We start from the raw sequence: 20323 nt of genomic DNA, 5'->3' as shown, positions 1-20323 counted from the left end.
AATTAGAATTTTAGATTCTGAACATATAAAACAAGCCGGAAAAGAATTGCAGAGGCAATACAAGGAATAAATCAAACATTATCTTATGACTTGATTTTCCTATCTATATAGCCTGAAATACTTTTATTATTCAATTATGATTTAATTACAATTTGTGTTTTTTTTATTTGTATATCATCCATAAAGAAACATTCTGGTGGCTTTCTCCCAAAGTATTTTTAATAAAATAAACACGTTTAACAGTGAATACTAACACATTCTAGTTTATAAATATAGTGAGGCTCTAAGGTTTAAACGTCGTTGCCCATGGGCTGGAAAGAGGAAGTGAACCCTCTCGCTGTTTACTTTCATCTTTAGCCATTCATGTTAAACTTCACTAACATGTTCCTGTTCTGACCACTCTGACAGCAGTAGTTTTGCAGCAGGCTGGTAACTCTGGAGGTGTTTTTGTTCAGAAATCTGTACATTTCCACATCACGCGATACAACAGCGAGACTGCCCTGCAGGCCCTGCACGTGCCCGTGGTGAAACGTCACTGAGCATAACGCAAGTAAGCCAAACGTCAATGAGAAGTTCCAAAGCCACTCTTCCATGTGTTTGATTTGCATGCAGCTCATGAAGGTAGATTGGACTTTGCACATGTTCTGTAACTCTTCAGACCGTCAGCACTGATAAACAGGCTGCACTGGACCTCTTATAAAACGGTTAAATTATTAAACCATCACAGACACCAAATATAAAAGGAGACTACATTTCCCAAGGTAAACAAACTTTACAATGGATTTTTACTGAATGCAATCTTTACACACTTTCTTTGAGATACTGCCAGATGTCTTTTGGTGTTTTTTTCTCGAGCTGTTTTTGTTTGCATGGTACACATCACAGACCTGGGCTACAAAACCTAAATCATTATTTAGTTTATTATCAAAGTTCAAGTGTTGTTAATAAGACACTCAAGTTTTCAGTTCCTTTGTTGTAGTCCTACAGGAAACCACAAACTGTATGAGGCACAATCATATAACTAAAGGTTCATGTTTTTAAATCAGTTTCAGGGTTGAAAGATTCAGTGGATATTATTGTTCCTCAACTTTCCAAAAAGACAAAATATCAACAATTGTAACACTAATATTTAATTATTTAAAGGGGCACGAAACAGAACTTTGATAGTTGAAAGTTATAAAAACATTGTGGACGTTAGATTGAGTAAAATCAATTCAGTTTGTCGCCACCAAAAGCTTCACTAAACGCAGGCTGTAAAAAACGTTTTGTTTGTTAAATCAACTTTTAGTGACTTAAACTGTGTGACTTTGTTTTCATGCGTGTGGAATAAGAAATGTATTCCCTTCACTCCACTCTGTCCAGATGTCTTCAGGTGGGACACACGGTATGATATAACGCTCGTTGATTTTTTTTGCTCGTGCAGAATAATGGCGTCCAGCTCGTTGGGCGGGAGACTGGTGGCTTGTCTCCTCAACGTTTCGGAGGCTCGAAGGAAAGACCTGGTGGAGACTGTGGCCAAGGCGGCCTTATACAGCACTGAAGGTGAGTGTTTCACCTGACGCTGACTGAGTCTTTGAATTACAGGATTCAATATTTCTATCCCAAAAAAACCTCAGTTATTTCTCTGTTTATTCTCAAACTACACAACTCAAAGTAGAAGTGAAGTAATTCATGTTTTTGTCTCTAAGTTGCTTTACTGGATTTCTTCGAGGGTTAAGAAGAGAGCGGTGAACTGAGGAGTCCAATTATCTGGACTCTGATTTTCTCTTTTAAACGTGTCATGATGATTAAACTTCAGGTGTCAGACGAGAGGGGACCACAGTGCTGAACATCTTCAACGACCAAGACTACAACCGCTCCGTCATCACCATCGTGTCCGCCATCGACTCCATCCGTGAGTGTTGAACTCTGAACGTTTGTGTCGGAACGTTGTGTCGACACATTCCACGTTTTCCATCTCCAGAGGGAAGAGCGGAGCTGCAGCGGGATTCAGTCTCTGTCCGCTGCTCGCCAATCCTCCGAGAGGAACGAAATCCTTTAATAAGCTTTGTCAGGGATTTAAAATACAAAAAAAATTCAGGATGAACATTTTTTTGGCAGAGATCTCTTAGAAAAGTTGATCTCATTGAAGGCTTGTAGCAGACACGGCCGTGACAATGCGGACAAAGCTGTCGAGGATTTCAGTCGCTCAGTTTTAGATTTTGAAGACAAATAAATGGAGTTAATTTCCTTGAGAGGACCACAACCTGCATCCCTGAGGAAAGGTTTCAGCTTAAGGATAAATAAAACATCAGATTCATAAATGTCCTGCTTTGGATGAAAGATTTAAAAGGGACTGAAAAACAGGTGAAACTCTAAAGCAGGCTGTAACGGCTCCCAGCAGGAGCACGCGTGAGGTCAGACCGTGTCCCATAAAGTGCTTCTTGTAGTCGCTGACACACTCGGAGTGTTTTCCCAAAGTGCCTGACAAAAATTAACCTTCCTGATCCTGAGTGATGCTTTCCTTTAAAGCTGCCACACGTTTCTTTATCCTGCTGAGCAGAGGACTTTCTTTACCTCTGTGACACTTTAGCTTGTACATGTTCTTGTGTTGGTTCATCAGGGCTCACGTCTTTAAAACGATAAAGAGTCTGATGTTTGAAGAAAGCCATGTTTTAGGTGTTTGTATCGCCGATGGTCCAACTCTGTAGAGATGAGACAAAGCAGGCGTGTAACTGTGACACATTTGTTAAGATCAAAGACCGTATAAGTTTGAATCATTGTCTTGATTATAGAAACAATGCTGGATGTTGAAACTGAACGTGACCAAAGTTTCAGGTCATGAAGTAAATGTATGTTGGAGTAATCCCAGGGTCAGTCTGCAGAGGGCGCTGAACAACTTTTCCTTCAAATCACGCGACAGCTCCCCGATATGAAACCAAGAATTTCAAGAAGGGTCGAACTGCAGCCCCCACAAACCACGCCCCATCCAATCTGATCTAAGGTAACCATAACACTTACCAATTCAGTGGGCGTGGTTTGTTGAGGCGTGGTTTGTAGGGGCGTGGTTTGTTGAGGCGTGGTTTGTAGGGGCGTGGTTTGTATGGGGTGTGGTTTGTAGGGGTGTGGTTTGCAAGGGGCGTGGTTTGTAGGGTTGGTGGTTTGTAGGGGCGTGGTTTGTAGGTGCATGGTTTGTAGGGGCGTGGTTTGTAGGGGCGTGGTTTGTAGGGGCGTGGTTTGTAGGGGCGTGGTTTGTAGGGGCGTGGTTTGTACTGTACCTGAGGCTGCATATGGGTATCATTGAGAATTTCACCAGATGGCTTGAAGCCTCGATGAGAGCCAGAAACATTTGAGATCGGCAGCAGAAGGGTTTTTGCTAACTCCAGTGTCAGATACAAAATGTAAACGACGGTGATAATGGTCAACCCTCCTCCCTTTGTCTGCCTCCAGTCATACGGATTACAACCAGCAAATAACCAACACAGATCTAATGCACAGTTTGTCATTGTGAGTGTGCAAAACATGACACATAGATCACGTTACAGTCTCACTCACAGCTTCCTGCTGCAGAGATTATTTGTCGCTATTTCTCTTTTAGAGCAAAATCTAAAAAACCCTTCAATCAGGTTTTCCACACATCAAACTCAGACTTTTGAATTCACATTTTGTCTGCTGACATGTTTTTTTTTCTTCTCATTTTAGGGGAGTCTGTTCTGTCTGCATGTGAGAGAGCCTGCGGGCTGATCGACATGCGCGCTCACCTGGGGGTTCACCCGTGTATGGGTGCTGTGGACCTCGTCCCCATCTACCCGCTGGGGGACGAGGTGAGAGTGGAGGAGTGTGCTGCAGAGGCTCGAGGTGAGACCTCCTTATTAACTTCTCAAAAAGAGAAAAAATAACCCTTTGACCTCTGCTGGATTTCCCTTAATGCCTGACCTTGAAACTCTTCCACGTCCTTCCAGTGTGTGTACAGTGATGAAGGCTGGACGCTGCATGAGCGTCGTTTTCGAATTTGTCTTTGAACCATTCGTCTGTTTTTACGTCTGTGTCTTCACGTAGAAGTCACAGTGGTGTAAAGAAGCAGGAAGCAGTCCTCCGGTCGGGTCTGTTTGGATGTGTTTAATAAGTGATGATGTGACGTCTTCAGCTTCCTGAGCTGTTGATTAGTTTCACAGCTTAGCACATGACTTAGCAGCCGCGTCTCCTGCTCATAATGAGCAGTAACCCAGCGTGAAGCCTGCACGCCTCGAGTGTGCACTCCGCATGCTAATCTGTGTGCTGTGATTGCACATTAATAACCGGCTCGCTCACCAACAATCATCATCCTTATGCATGCGTGTAACAAGAGCTCCATGTGTCCACATATGAGGAACAGAACCCCTCGGGTGTGTTTTGTCTGCCACGCTCTCCTTCTGCTCTCGTGTTTCTCAAACGGTGACCATGTGATGACATACGCTCCATTTGCTGGTTCGCTAACATGTCTGTGTTGTTGCCGGGCCTCAGCTGTGGCTCAGGGACTCACGGAGCGCGTCCAGGGTACCAGCGCCTTCCTGTTTGGCTGGGCGGACCCCCCCCTTCAGAGGGGGCTGGCACAGAGGAGGAAGGAGATGGGCTGGTTCAAGAAGACGGCAGATTTGCAGGCGATCAGGCCTGATGTGGGGCCGCGGCCGCAGAGGCAGTTTGGTCTCACCGGTGAGTCTTACCTGGATACTTAGAGCGACACGGTCTCTAACATTACATCTATATCATCAGACAGGTGAGGAGGAGAGGAGTTCTCCTACACACTTGGCTAAATTGGAAAATATGTTGACTGTGTTTCAGGTAACAAAATGAGAACCGGAGTCAGAAGCAAATTTATTTCCCCTTGAGACGAACAATCTCGATTTTGAGGGGGGTCCTTAACAATCGATATAGGAAAAAGAACAAGAAATAAATCAAAGATATTAAAGTAAGAGGAGAGACAAGAGCACTCAACAGGTCAACAACCAGGACGATGAATTGATCTTTAAACAGTGGAGGACCTCATCAGGGTGTGAGTCCACGCTGAGGGTAAAACGTGGAAAGTCGAGATCGCCGATCAGACGATGATTAAAAGGAGGACATAAATAAAAGGACAGATGAGATGGAATGATATAATAATCAATAACAAATGTAAACCTGAGTGCTTCTCCAGATAATGATCTGAGTTCAGAGGTGACTTTGAGTCAGTATTTAATCCACTCTGACCAGTCAGCTCCTTTAAATATGACACAGTAAGCATTTGTATAAATTATTGATCGGCCATCCAAATCATAAATCATCCGTCCTCTCAACACCGACCGCCAACACGTCCTCGTCTCGCTAAAACGAAAACGATCCATACTTCCTGTCCCTCAAGTGAATCTCGTAAAGACAAAATGACACATCAAGCAACACAGCCTGTAATACACATCGTAAAATATCTCTTCAACCAAACGGTTGTTTCTGAGCCTCAGAGTTAAAGTACACACGCTACATCCGTCAAGTCAACACGGCAGCACGCCAACGTCACGTGAACACAGTGCTCTCTCTCTGTCAGGCAGCGTTTAGTTAAACCCAGTTTGACAGATAATCAGATGTGGTACTCATCCACACTCTCAGTCTTTATACGCACAGGTTGGATGATTGTGTGTCACAGTGTTGAACAGTTTGACAGTCGTGTTTCTCCTCAAACATGGGATCGATATCTAGAGGAGTTTTTGTTTCCTCCTGCAGGTGTCGGAGCCAGTCCATACGTCATGAACTGCAACGTCACCATCGACACCCAGGACATCGCCATGGGACGCAGCATCGCCACCGCCATCAGGGAGTCGACCCCGGGCGGGCTGCCTGGCGTGCAGGTGCTGGCTTTGCCACACGAGGGCGCTGTGGAAATCGCCTGTAACGTGGAAAGCGTGAAGGGGAGTCCAAGTGTTTACATGAGCACAAGTGAACCGTGGCCTTCTTTCAGCATTGACCGCCAGCCGTACTGTCACGCTCCAGCTTCACTCATCACGGCGAGGGTGGCAGAGCTGGCGGGGAAGCAGGGGGTCGCAGTAAAGGGCACCGCGCTGGTGGGGTTTACCCCCCTGGAGTGCAGGGGCCTTGCGGAGTTCGCTTTGTCTCAGGGGATCGCTGAGTTCTGGAAAGAGCAGCGCAGGATCCGCATGTGAAAAACAAACCTCGAGCGAAGGATCGTCACTTAAACTAACATGTGAATTGGTTGAATGTGAAGCCCCGCCCCCTTTGCATACTTAGCCAACACTGCACAGTTTTCCACCTGAGGAACATTCTCACTTTGAATAGTATTTATTTTAAAGGTTTTTATCACCTGGAAGTTTTGATGGTCACGACGGATGTGTTCGACTTCTTCTTTCGTTTTACAGACTGGTCCGTTAAACGACGGAGAATAGGAGCGAAGACAATTACCTTCAAATCCTGAGAAAGAGTCTCATCGTATTAAATTTATCCTCTGGTCTCCCAGAGGTAAAAAAGGTTTTAACAACTTCCTGTGTAATGATTTCCTTTGTGTCCATCCAACAAGGCGCACCGCTCTGTGCAGATCTTTTAGTTCCATCTCTTTGTGGAGTTTGTAGTTCTGCTGGCTGCCGGCAGGTTCGTCGAGCTCTCAGCCTACAGTGAAGTTTGTAAACAGTCACACTTTCAGCCTTTTGTTGAAAAACTGTTTAGTATTCATGGCATTTGAGTTTGCTGTCATCTTCTTCTTCCTCAGTCGGATGCTTTTACCCTGCACCGACGTGATGTGTATATCTACCTCCTTCTTCTACTGTGCAAAGATGTGCAAAAAAACACACAAGATAAATACAATCTACATCTACAAAGGCATGTGGAGACTGACTCATCTCTTGTTTTACTGTTTTTATTCTGATCTCTAATATCTGTAAGTTCAAGACTGGCTACATTCACAGATTTCATTTTTGTTTTTCAACATAAATTTGATTTTTAAAAAGCCGTTCAATAGAGAAATGTGATAAATAACTGAACACTTAAGTCATTGTATCCTGGTTTTATTTCCAAGAGGGCGGATAAGGTGGAGGAAATACGTCCACACCTGTCTGCTTGGTTTCTTTCTAACCCGACACACTTTGATTGTGATTCTTCTCCACAGCCAGGACTCCCCGCGTGTCCTCCTCTGCAGTTCACTTACATTTTCTGATGTGATTCATTTCCTGTTTGCAGCCATTGAGACTCTTGTGTTTACAGATAAATCTCTGCTGATGAGTTTTTTTTCCCATCACCCCCCCCCCCTCCTCGTCAGCTTTAGCATGCATGACTCTGTGGGAGATTCACCATCTGTGTGTGTGAAACAGCTATTTTTATCTCAAGTCAAGGACGGACTCTTCATGAAACATTCACAGTTCTGGCACCGTTTCCTCTGACATGAACGGTGAAACAACATTTCTTTTTTCTTCTCACAGATGTTTAGCATGAGGCTAAATGAAGAAGATTGTCTCACATACATTCTCGGTGCTCGCTCCGGCTGCACGGGATTAACTATGAACGTGGAGATGAATTTGACCAGAGGACAGGTCAGGAATGAACTGGGGCGAGATGATTCTACTTGTTTCTTACATAAGGCCAGTGTAAAGCATTGAATAGCGGCACATTCATGCTGAATGGATGTATGTTTGAGTCATTAGGTAATAATAACTTGGGCCATATAGATGATGCACAAAGGCTGGGTTTTTAGCCTTTTCAGAGCAGGTTTTTAAAAGCCTGGAAATGCATTAGCATCAGATTAATTTAAAACCATATGTGAAAGAAAATCCCGAGCCAATAAGCACCTAATCTATATGCAGCGCGGAGTGGGCGCTAATCTGTCAACCGAGATCGTCGAATCTTCCCCAGTAATTGGCATGCTTTCGTTTCCATGTCAGAATTTACTACCCCTCCATTATTTCGACTCATTTGTGCCTTTTTCTGCGTGTTGCGTTACGAAAGGTTTCCCTTTCAGGCAGAGGCAGTGCAGTTTTTTCATCAGTGTGTGTACGCTGCTGTGGATAAGCTCTCTTACTGCGCGATTATTCACCTCTTTGTATGTCATCCAGCTGAGGCTCTTAGTCACACACAAGCAGCACAGCCATGCAGCTTCCTCTTCTGCGTACATACACAACTCTCTGCCTCCCTGTCACACACACACACACACGTCGTTTCTCCCTCCTCGCTGCTGTCTTCCTCTCTGTTCTGCATCCAGCCACGCATGCAAACGCACTTACTATAAGGATGGCACACACACACACACACACACACACCAACGCACACACTCAGCCTGCCAGCCTTGGGAGCATCAAGGCCTAATCTAGGTCACAGCATAAACCCAGAGGTATCCTGGTCTGTACAACATGCACGCACACACACACATTTACGCATGCTTTTTTGCATATAAAATCCATTTTCATTTTCCCTTAAATTAACCATGAAGAGATTTTCATTTTGACAGCAGACACACCTCACGTCCCACTCAGGCGACTTTTATAACGACAATGAATTTCACATTTTTCATGTTTCCCCGCTTCATCTCCTCCCTCTCCTCTTCCAAATAACCTAATTTGTGACGGCTCTCATGATTGTCACAAGGCCATCGTTTCCATGATTAAGTGCACTCTGGTGATCTCTCTGCAGCAGATCACTGAATCAACATCCATTTAAGCAACACTTGAAGCGAGCGCTGAAGCCTGAGCTGTGTCGATCTGCTCACATAAAGACACGTATGTTTCTTTGCATTCTGCTGCATGTTTTTTTTGTGCATCGTTGCTGCAGAAGCACCATAGGATCCCTTTGATCTGACTTCGCCTGACAGCGTACCATCCGAGATGCGACCGTGTGTCACAGCACAGAAATAGAGGAGCTTATTTCTTTACATCAGTCTCTCCAGCCTTCTATAAATATTTTCAAAGCTCTCTGTTCTCTCTCTTTTTCCTTTTTCTTCCGTCTTGCTGCTTTCTCTGTTCTCCCCCTCCCTCTCCCTTTCTTCCCCCCCCCCCCCCTTCTCTGTTTGTCCATTTTTTTTCCTACACACTCAGCCTCCCACATCTTCCTTTTTTCCCTCTGCTCTTGTCGTATAATGTGGAAAACTGTGCCTCTGTTCTGTCGAGAAGAGAGTAGAACAAAAACAACTGGGCTTGTACGGTTTGTTTTCTTTCCCCTTTTCAGAAGGCAGACATAAAAATAACCTCTGTCTTCCTTTACGTACTTTTCTGTCCTATAAATGCACAGCGATCAGTACAGTTTGAACATGAATAACAGCCTTTAACCACAGCTGAAATTGTCCTGATTTGAAAAGAGGGAGAAAAAGAGGGCAAGCAGATTTTCATCCAATGCCTCTGTCACTTCGATGCTGCTGTTCCCAAAATGTGAGCGCACAGTGCCGTCCTCTCTAACCTATCAGTGTGGGAAGTAAGCGTGCCACCTATGAAGTCAGCAGTCCCCAACCCCCACCCTGAACACATGTTCAACATCCTCTGGGCACAGGCTGAGCACAGCACTGAGACACAGCTGAGAATTGGAGAGAGAGAGAGAGAGAGAGAGCAGTGAAGTGGAAATATGGGTGAGCATCAGAGAAGGACAGAAATAGAGCAATAAAGGAGTGAATTAGGCAGAGTCAGAGAGAGGAAGAGGAGGAGGAGGAGAGTGAGGCGGTGATGCTTCGTGCAGACTGGGTTGTTTTCTCGTGAGCTCTCGTCGAGCGTGGATGTGAGAATCTCGTGGATTTGAGCCTCATTGGGATTCATTGCATCTGGATTTGAAGCAGCTGCACTCTGAGGATGTGTCCGAGGCTGGATGTTTGGATCCATGTGGACCCGTGACGTCTGTACCCCCCTCAGTGGTTACCTTCTTCTTCTTCTCCTCCTCCCCCATAAGGATGTCTCTGTCAGCTCTGACCCAGATTGTGGAGCGGTGGCTCCTGGCCGTGCACTGCTCCTCCTCGGGTGGTCTGTGAAGGCGATGCTGTGGCTCTACACCTCGACCGAGAGAGCTCAGCCTGCTGACATCTGTCTCCGTGGTTACAAACAGCAACGAGACGGGTAAGGATGCACTGCTCTGACCTGCACGCTCAAAATGTCAAGCCGACCGGGGGTGTGTGGGTGTGTGTGCGTGTGCACGTGTCTGTGTGCTTTGTGCATACATTACAATCCACTACCACTATGCAGACCTATTACTCACGAACGTGCTTCTCTTCTTTGCATCAATGTTTTCCTTTTCAGAGACAGTGCCATATTGTGGCTGCGATGGTGTACTGTGTTTGCGTGCACATTGCAGAATATCCTCATGTTTAATGTATGACCGGGGAGATATCGTGGTCAGCAACAAGTCACTGCGCTTCCCCCCAAAGTGCTGAGGAAAGTAGGTTAAGGATGACACAGGCAGAGGAGCCCTGAATGAAAAATTGATAAGTGTTCTTTTGGTTTCTGGAAGCTTTTGGCTTTTTTTGTTCTGCATGAAGGGAAATCGAACATGCATGGAAGGAAAAGTGTTTTTTCATTCTCGGGGAGAAAATGATGGTCAGAGTTTGGATGGATCCTCACTGAGCCAATCAGTCAAAATTTGACCTTTTGATGCCAAGTGTTTCAAAATAGGACACTGTCCCTTTAATGATTGATAACATGTTCATGTACTGAAGCTGAAAACAAACCACAGAGTCATATTTGACAACGAGCCCTGTCTACATCACTCACATGTGTTGTATGCAGGAGTTGGATGATATTTCCTCATATTGGGTGCCTGGTGTCTTTGTTGCCGTAGTATCTTGTTTACTTCAGCTCATAATTCTGGTTTGGTGAAGACCTCCAGTGTCCTCCTCTTCCTGCTCCTCTCTGTGGTCACTACTGTTCAGTTAAGATCAGCCAAGGTTCATTTAATTGAATGAAGTCAATAAGATCCATCACAGATCAGCACCACCTTTAAGACGAAGCAAAGTCGATTAGCTAAAGGTCAGAGAGTTTGCTAACCTGCTGACCTCTGTATGACCTCTGTCTGACCTCCGTCTGACCTCTAAGCAAAGGGCAGGACTGTCACATTTGATTTAGTAATACATGTCGTATAAAGGTGAGGGAAAGACTCTGACTCTGCTGACAATTCGATGTCAGTGTTCTCTGCTTTGTTGCTGATAGAGGAGCTCCGAGCTTGAGAGAGACTTTTTCAATTCCGATGGGTAAATTAAGATCGATGTAAATGTATCAGAGTGGATTCTAAATGAAGGAAGTTGTTTCATAAGTATCGCTCCATGATGTCGTGAGTATTTTTGCAGCCTTTGGTCATGAGACGCTGTAACAGAAATAGTTTGGACGACGAGCTGCAGACGTCAGCGTTCACGTCACACGGGGAAAAACACTGCACTCTTTAAGCATGATATTGCAACAGAAACGATTGTTACGATACTGTATCTGAGAGACGACATCCGTTTGAGCCAAGAAGAATCAAAACCATGTCATGTGCATAATATTCATAAAACAGTGTCTGTGGAGTCTGCAGAATCAAGCGGTGAATGTATGCTTCATAAACGCTCAAAAAAACAGCTCATCAAGCTGAAGTGCCTCGCTTTTATTCCGCTGTACGCAGCGGTGAGACGAGAGAGGACGTGAACAGGTATCCTTATCTGATTGGTTGCTCTTATATCGCACACAGGTTGTGGGTTTGTGGAAATGAAACACTGCCTTTAAAGGATTTCTTACATATAAAGACCGTTGATAACAGGATCTTGGCATTGGGAGTGTTTGTAGCTTCCCTGACGGCAGCGAGATGCCATCGGGTTGTTATGTTGAATTCTTCCTGATCTGTTTCACACAAGGACGGCAGCGAGATGCCATCAGGTTGTTATGTTGAATTCTTCCTGATCTGTCCTTCAGGGTGTTTGTTGTTCATCACTGAGTAAAGTAGCCTGATTGTAAACGTCTGCTTAGGTAGGTTTAGAGACGTTTACAAGCTTAACGTCATCTTCTTTGCACATCATGCAAATGTAGTATTTTCACAATATCTCATGATGTCTCATGTCCCCAATAATCCGCCCAACATCAAGCTTCAGCACATTTTAAACAAAACAACAAAACAGAAAAAATACGAAAGCAAGACTGATCCAAAACTACTGCAGATCATACAGTGACTCAACATCTCTCTGTAGTTTAAACTTTAAATGTTATTTAGAGTCAGTGCTGCAGTAATCTGCTCTTAATGAGCCGAGTGCACGCTGGTTTACAGCGTTACCTCTGCGTCAACAACAACTCAAAATGATCGTCACAGCTAACGACAATGTGATGAAAGCATCAACAGGTATTCATTGTTGGTGCGTGTGTGTGTGTGTGTGTGTGTGTGTGTGTGTGTGTGTGACACATGAAGAGAGAACATAACCATCGTAGTTGTAACAGTGTCGCAGGAATGTTTCCATATATTTTAGTATTTTGTGATTGTCAGCAATTCTATGCTGGCTGGGAATCGCAAACCAAAATGAGTGTGAGACACTTTTAACAAAGCTTGAGAGAAATAAACATTTTACATTTAATAATACTTTTTTTAAGGAGGGGAAGATCCTGCACACTACTGTTGATAAGCATCAGCAATCACTAGAAAAAATCTCAACATTTCGGTCCCTCTGAACTTTTGTGAAATAACATAAGAAAACATTTTCACCAAGCCTCCACGGACAAGATGTGAAGCCCTGTTTTATGAGGCAAATTTACAAGTGGCAGAGCGCTTTAATAGAAGAGAGTGAGAAAAAAGAAACAACAGTGGCCCTCATGAAGATTTTCTCTTTAAATTTCGGAGACCGTCCACACGAAAAGCAACATCACGTCATCGTGCGGGTCCCACAAAACGGACAAAACACAATTTGGTTTAAAATGTTCAGAACCTGTAAATATAAACGGACGAAGCCTGAGTGACGTCAGCCGTCTGTTCCTGCAGGGAGCTCTGGAGGCTCATCGGCAGCAGCCGCCATGTTGGAAATCCTGTCTCAGCCTCTCGACAGGCTGAGAGCTGGAGCTGAGGCGGGTTTTAAACCTACTGACATGAAATGTTACATCGCACCCACCTGTCAATCATGCCAGCTACACGCCTAACTATGGATGACACGCGTTGTATTCAAATCGTTTTCGCATTTCAGTATTGGCTTCATTTTTCAAGACTGGAGGTAGCTGCTTGGCTCCACACACGTTTTCCGCCAAAACAAACTAATCGACCACTCGCTCAATCACTTCTGGGTCACTTCCAGCATTTGGTACTTTTCCTTCCCTTCAGGATCCTGTAGTTTGCAAATCTGTCTGAGCGCTCGTAAAACATTTTTGCATCTTGTAATAATGTTTTCTGAAGAAGTGAGAATTGGGTTACATTTCTATCTTTTGATCCAATTTGAGGAAACACACCCTAAGCATGCATCATGTCTATAATATCTTATTGAAAAATCCTGAGAAATAAGCATCCATACACTGAGAACATTTGTGTTAGTCACAGATTCTTGAATGTCAAACACCATGGCCTTTTTTTATCATTACTGAAATAAAACTTTAAAATAATAATAAATTATGTTTTGAGGTTATAAAGAGCATGCTATCACAAAACGCCACATGGCGATTCTTGAGAGTGCCAACACAGACTAGTCGTGCGGCTGTAGCTCAACAGGAAGCAGAAAGGGTTAACAGCTGAAGTGTCTCAGCAGAGAGCCGAGGCAAATGTGACAGCTGACAATTTTAATGAATAAATAAAAGTGAACAACTCGGCTCTGTCCCTCATGGCAACAGAATCAGACCTGTCACTTTACGGTAATCTCTGCACAGACGAGACAATCATTTAGGAAGCACGAGTTGGTTCTCCTCGGTCCAGCTTCTCTTACCTCCTCAGCATACTGAGATACTCAGGAGAAGATTGCGTCCCTCAACGGGAGGAGAAGACCCCTTGAAGGTTTTTATCGTAGTGACACAGCTGACCTGACCTCGATGTTTGGGGGAAAAAAAGCCTTTACACAGGAGAGGATGTACATTCGCTCAGGGCGAGGGGAATAACCATTGTCTGTTACTGTATCTCCTGTTTGGTGCACTCAAGCAGATAGTCTAATGCATACGATTGGGAGACCGGATGATAGCATTGTGCAGCAGCATAAATGGGGTCAGCAGTAGCCTAAAGGTTAAAGAAATGCTTGGACAGTGTGTGTGTGTGTGTGTGTGTGTGGGGGGGGGGGGGGGGGTGAATGCTCCATATACTGGTCAGGAGAACATGGTGAAGAAGGGAGTAATGCTCACTTCCAGATGTCTTTGTATTGAAGTCTAAAGACCTGCTGTAATCAATATTAAATCGCCTGAGACCACAGATTTTATTGACTGCATTTTTTTCTGATTCACTCGAACTTGTATGCAGCAATAACACAAAGACATATTCAGTACATATGTAAACCTATTTATACATTTATACCTATTGAACTGTAGGAAATAAATGATTAAAAACTAAGCCTGTTTAAAGAATATACAATTTGGTCCTTATTTGGCAAAATTGACAGTGTTTGAATAATGCTGTGTAAAAGAAAATGCTGGCATTATAACAGACATAAAATGATTTGGGATTTAATGATTTACAACATTGGTTCTCAACTGATGGGTCCGGACCCCAAAGTTGGTCTTGGAGCTGTTTTCTGTTTTCAAATTACAAAAACAAACAATCAAATAGTTTACGGGGCGCATTTTAAAAATGTTTGTTTAGGTCCCGTTTCTTTTTTTAGGCCACATTTTGTTTGAGGTCCAAACTGCACTGTTTCTCCTTTAATTTTTGAATTTCAAAATTCTACAACTCATTTAGCCGACGGCGTTATCCAAAGTGATGCACATCAGAGAGTTAGCACAACACAAGAAGCAAGGATCCGGAGAGGTCTGAGCAGACACACAGGTGCTGACAGGAAGTGACCAGAGGCCGAACACAACATCAACAGTAGTTCTCCAGAGGTCTAAACCATCGTTATTTTCAAACAAAACAATCATCATCATCAATATCATGAAGTGCGTAGGTGGTCATTAAGAGCTGGCTCTTTGGCTTTTTCTTAAAGGGGAAGAGGGACTCTGCAGATCGAATGGATTTTGGCAGTTCAATCAAGAAAAATATTCAGGAATTTAGTTTTTTTTTTTTATTTAAGACCCAGAGGCGATTGTAAAGTCTGTCAGGTCCGAGGCAAACATTTATTGGGGGCTCCTTCAAGCACCATTATATCTGCCTCTTTGTTTTTCACTGCCAGTCAGATAATTCAGCTTCATTTTCCTACAGTGGTTTAATTGTAATGAAGGAATAATACATTAGATGTTAAGCGTCAAATGGGGCCCTATTAGGGAGGTTTCCTACTGTCATTGCAAAATGTGCACATTTCGAGCTACTGAAGCGGTTTTAGGTTTGTCAGCCTTGCGGGGTCCTTACTGGCCTAGAGCCTCAAGCAGTTTCCCGCCTTGCTTGTTGACACACAGGACCTCTAACCGAAGAGGATTCCTTTGCTTAGGCTGCCAATCTCAAGTGGACCCTCAAGGAAATACAATTTTTTTGCACTTCAGTATTGACTTAATTTTTCCACACCAAGGTTGGTTCTGAGTTTGAACCTTTGCCAGACTCTCTAATCACAACCTGTTTGAACTGTTTCACCAGTTCGACAGCAGATATCCATCGTAGCTTTAATAAAATAACACATTATCTGGAAATTGACACGTCTCAGTATGAAAGGTTCAAGTGTAAATAATGAAATGAATCGTGGCTACATTCCAGTGGAGTGCTCTAGTTTCAGGCTCCAGCTATTATGCATGCTGCTTGTTACACTTTGAAGGCTATTAGGAGTGTATGATAAAACACAGTCAGTTACGGTGAATGTAATGAGTCCCACCTGTGCTGTCTGAAAGTCTTCTGTTGTTGTTTTTTTACCACTTAAGTATGTCACTAATAGTCCATAGACGCCATTCTGTCATCAGCAACGTTACGATGGGAAGGTAACATAGAAAAAGGTCGTCCATCTTCACATCCAGGGAAAGAAAAGAAAGACATTTAGTGGAGCATGTTTTAGCTCTACAACCTGCCAACATCAACAAAAGGTCGACTGATTAACAATCTGTTTTTGTCGGAGGTTCCCCACGTTATGACTTTCTTCTGATTGGCCAGCTCTCTGGAAGCTTCCTGGAGGGGCAGGAGGCTACACAGAGGCTTGCTTGGTCAGGCAGAATGGTTTGCTGTTTACCTGGCAAACTAAGGGGGCTTCCAGGACAGTCATGTTGATGTGCCTTAAAACCGCCTACCTTCTCTGGTCCAAACAAATCCAGAGCATTCAGGAGCAGAATCTAAAGTTAGAAGGAGGACATACTGGCTGCTGCATTGTTGTCAGAGAAGCTTCCACACAGCATGTTTCCTTCATGTAGAATTATATACTAAGGTCATTTTATGATTTAATTCAGCGGATATCTTACGTACTGCTCCTTTAAATTCTGAAGACAACAACATAATACATTTTGTCTTGATTAATATTAGCCTGCACATTGGTTTCGGGATAAGTTAGAGTCAGAGTAGAGCTAAGAGAAACCATCTCGGATGAGCTGAATCATCCCCCCCGAAAAAAAGTCAAGTCAAAATTAAGAAAGTAAACTGTAATAAATAGCTCCCCATCAAACATTGAAGCTGATGTTTCCATAAAAATTTGCCACAGAACCAGATTAGAGAGTGGAAACGACAGAATGGTAACAACATTTCTGTGAGTTTGAACCTTTTCAACATCAAGGACGCAGAAAAAAATAGCTTTGCGCTAAAAATATCCAAAGACTATTTATGGACTGAAGCAGAGAGGGATGCATCAAATTTCCATGTTTGTCAGACACATTAAAAACCCACTGAAACCCTGGCAGAAGTAGAAAGGGTTTTCAGTTTCACGATGAATAATTTATAAAGTTTATCATTTTTGTGTTTTATAAAGCCCCACCAGCCTTACAGGGTGGAAGGCTTTTGATCAAAGCTCTGTGACCTTGGCGTGTTCCTCCCCTCACTGCTTCCTGGTGATATGAATGGTCTCGGTTTGGGCAATTCTCTGAGGCTGGCTTCACGCTACTCGACCATTTTCAAATCTTCAAATGTGATTTTTGGGGGCTCAGTAGCTCAAGCTGTAGGGACTTGGGTTTGGATCCGGAGGGTTCAAGCACCAGTGCAGACCAAGCCTCAAAATTGGTCTGGTAGCTGGAGAGGTTCCAGGTCACATCCTGAGTGCTCACAAGGTGCCCTTAAGCAAGGCACTGAGCCCCCCCTCCCCCACCAGCCCAGGAGCGTTCGCCCCCCACTCTCATGTCTCTCCATTCGTACATGTCCACACTATCCTGTTTGTGTATGTGTGGCATGTTCAACAACAAAATGTCAAGTTAAATTTCCACTCGCTGGATTAACATGTTTGTGAGCTGTAAAAGTACGCAGCACCCGGATCGTGCTAACCGCGTCCTGCCTCGGTCATTTGGGCGTGCAACCTAAAATCATTCAGTGTGCCGCCATCCTCCGTTATTCTTTGTTCTCATTAAGCCTCTTGCATTCTTATCGGTCTTCTCACAGATCTGTCTTTAATGGATCGTTCTTGGCCCTTAGATTGTGACTCAGATGTTTGTTGTTTTGTGATGCTGGTACCCAAAATAATAGTGAGACTTTTATATCCTCAACTGGATCGATTACCAAGAAACTTTTACAACCATTCGTGGTTTCCAGAGTTTGAATCCCGTTTAACGTTGTGGTCCAGCTTGATTCTTCCCTGAGTTTTTGTAAAATGAGATATCTTCATAATTATTGGATGATATTTCACCATCAGCAGCCATGAACTCTTCAGTTATCTATTATTCATTACTTTGAGCTGTCAATACTGAATCCAATCATCTCTAATTTATTAGCAAAGCTCCCTACATTAGTTTGTATTTAATCCTCTCGTGCAACATAACTACTTCAGACTCAAAACTTCAACCTTGCAACACTCTGCCTTTATTACACAGAACGGTCATATTTTTTATTTATATGCTTTATTTTATTCCTAATTATTGTAAAAAGAACATATTATCTCCCTTTTCAAACAGACCTCTGTGCTCTAAATGAATGATCTGTGCTTTGGTCAACATATAACATGAATCAAGCAGCAGAGGAGGTTTGTGACCCCGTAGAAACCAGCTCTCTCTGAACGCTCCGTTTTGGTGTCTGTCTCTTTAAATGTGATGTGACCACCTGAGTTTTCCCCGTAGACATCACTCCTCTGTGCAAAAGTTTTGCTCTGGGCCGAGTGTGGACATAACAGGGGAGGGGAGGTTTGATTTTTTTCCCAGAATCCCACTGTGACATCAAAAGCATCAGTATAAGTGGATTTTTTACATCACATTTTTCATGTCTGCTTTAAGAGAAACAGTGTGACTGAATTTCCTTTCAGAGGATAAATGAACTACATCTGATTGTGATGTCTGTAGTTTTGATTCCCCAATGACAAAACTCTGCGACAAAACCAGTGAAGGATCTTATTGGCTGGTTCACATATTGGCATCAGTATTTTAAAGATGTTCATGGATCCCTGTTGATAAATTCTACTTACATCAGTGAGTCCCTGAGCTCTCTGAGAGGGTTGACAAATGTACGGTAGTTATTATCTCCACAGCTGTTGGATCATATCACAGAAAATGATATGTAATTAAAGTGATTTGGACCCATTTCTATACTTGGGCTTACACCTCTAAATGTGAAATAATCCTAACTTGACAATTAGCCAATGGTAGCATGCTAAACTAAGATATTGATGGCAGCACATTCGCATTGATTGATATCAACAAAAACCCCGAAGTGCCACTTTTCTTACAGACTCTTAAAGCTGCACAGCTGGAGGATTTAACTCTGAATGTATGTGCCTCTCTGGTTGTCTTTTACCCAGAGATGAACATTTTTTTCTTCTGTCGCTGTGTTCATGTTTCAGAACACCATTTACTGTGAAGAGGCCCTGCCCCAAAGAGTGGTCGTGTCTCCTTAAATCAGCTAACAGCACTCTGCAGAGTCCCGGCCTTCAGTTTAGTTCACCTCTGTGTAAGAGCTCAAACAGCCCATGACAGTGAGAGAGGACGGAAATAAAAATATAGCAACTCTATTGGAGGTGTAGCAAGAGAAAGGCTAAAAGTACCGTAAATTCCGTACTATTGAGCGCACCTGGATATAAGCCGCACCGGCTAAAAATAAGTAAATAAATGTATTTGTACATATATAAGCCGCACTTGATTATAAGCCGCAGGTGTCCACGCTATAACAAGAGGTATTTACACAGACGTAGGCTACCGGTAACATCCGCAAATACTGTAGCGTCCGTACGGACGTTAAAGGAGCGTTCAAATATTAATAACTTTTAATAACCCGATCACTGTCGGCCGTGACCACGCCGTTTACAGCAGAGAGCAACACATAACTTGCCGTAACAATCCAACTCTCTCCCCCAGCGTTCTCTCATACAGCCACTCGACCAGTGGGTGTGGACTGTAGCTGTTTCCGTTCTACGTTCGTGAAGCTTTTTTACAGCCCTCATGGGCGCTGTCATCTTGGAATTTTGCAACCAGAGTCTGCGCAGTAGGGTCCGGCGGGAGGAGCCCTGGCAACACGCCCCGCCCACTTTGCGTACCGCTCTGATAGCTTACGCAGCCCAGCTACGCCAAGAACTTAAGAATCTTTACGGAGAGAAATTCATCTACCGACCATAAACGTGAGTACAAAACCACCATATATTTCAAGTCAAATATCTAAACGTAGTTCATTCAGAAATTAAGAAAATCACACTTTTTATATTAATTATTGAATTTAAACGTTTTTTCGTGTCCTGTATGTCTTGTTTATTGTTACTGGATGCCTTGAATTTCCCTCAGTATCTATCTATCTATCTATCTATCTTCTTTAACTGTGTGGGTTATTAAACCTTTTATTTTTGGCAAAAAACGAACTAAAACTATTTTAAGCTAAGTTAGCAACATAAACTGTGTACAGATCGAACATATGCTGGTGAAAATATGTTATATGATTGAAAGTAGTGATGCACATAGTACTAAAGTTATATCTGCTGTCAGTAGTTACTTCAGTTCTATGTACATTTACAGAGTATGTGTTTCTGTGCATAACTGTGGAGTTGGTAAATGAATCTGTTTCATTAAGGTTTCTGTTTGTATGGACCTTTTCTCTGGTTCTTTTCCTTGTCTAAGATGTTTATCTCATTGTTTTTTATTATCCTCATTTTAGACACAAGGAAGAAGAAAGATGGCTGATACAGATACCCCTGCCAGCTCACCTGATGGTCTCCCTTACTTTGTTCTCCTCTCGGTGAACACCTTTGGACTGTGGAGGGAAG

At 43.3% G+C, this 20323-nt stretch overlaps 2 protein-coding genes across 5 annotated transcripts in view; both read left to right on the top strand.

Moving 5' to 3' along the window:
• The first annotated feature begins 317 nt into the window (after positions 1 to 317).
• ftcdnl1 (formiminotransferase cyclodeaminase N-terminal like 1) lies at positions 318 to 6479 on the top strand. Its single transcript, XM_079356887.1, has 6 exons — positions 318 to 761; positions 1424 to 1542; positions 1799 to 1894; positions 3682 to 3837; positions 4483 to 4671; positions 5713 to 6479. Exons 2-6 carry the CDS (start codon positions 1428 to 1430, stop codon positions 6147 to 6149), a joined length of 993 nt encoding a protein of 330 aa, XP_079213013.1. The 5' UTR covers positions 318 to 761; positions 1424 to 1427; the 3' UTR covers positions 6150 to 6479.
• Positions 6480 to 9323: 2844 nt separating this feature from the next.
• Positions 9324 to 20323, top strand: part of LOC306832248 (nck-associated protein 5-like) — a 72831-nt gene continuing 61831 nt past the window's right edge. For all 4 annotated transcript variants that reach the window (XR_013780203.1, XM_079356767.1, XM_079356762.1 and 1 more), the window contains exon 1: positions 9324 to 10022. The gene's annotated coding sequence lies outside the window, so the exon portion shown is untranslated. The remainder of the gene's footprint in view (positions 10023 to 20323) is intronic.

The sequence above is a fragment of the Symphodus melops genome (assembly GCF_947650265.1).
Source record: "Symphodus melops genome assembly, chromosome: 12".
Classification (NCBI taxonomy): Eukaryota; Metazoa; Chordata; class Actinopteri; order Labriformes; family Labridae; genus Symphodus; species Symphodus melops.
This window is presented reverse-complemented; position numbering and strand designations above follow the sequence as displayed.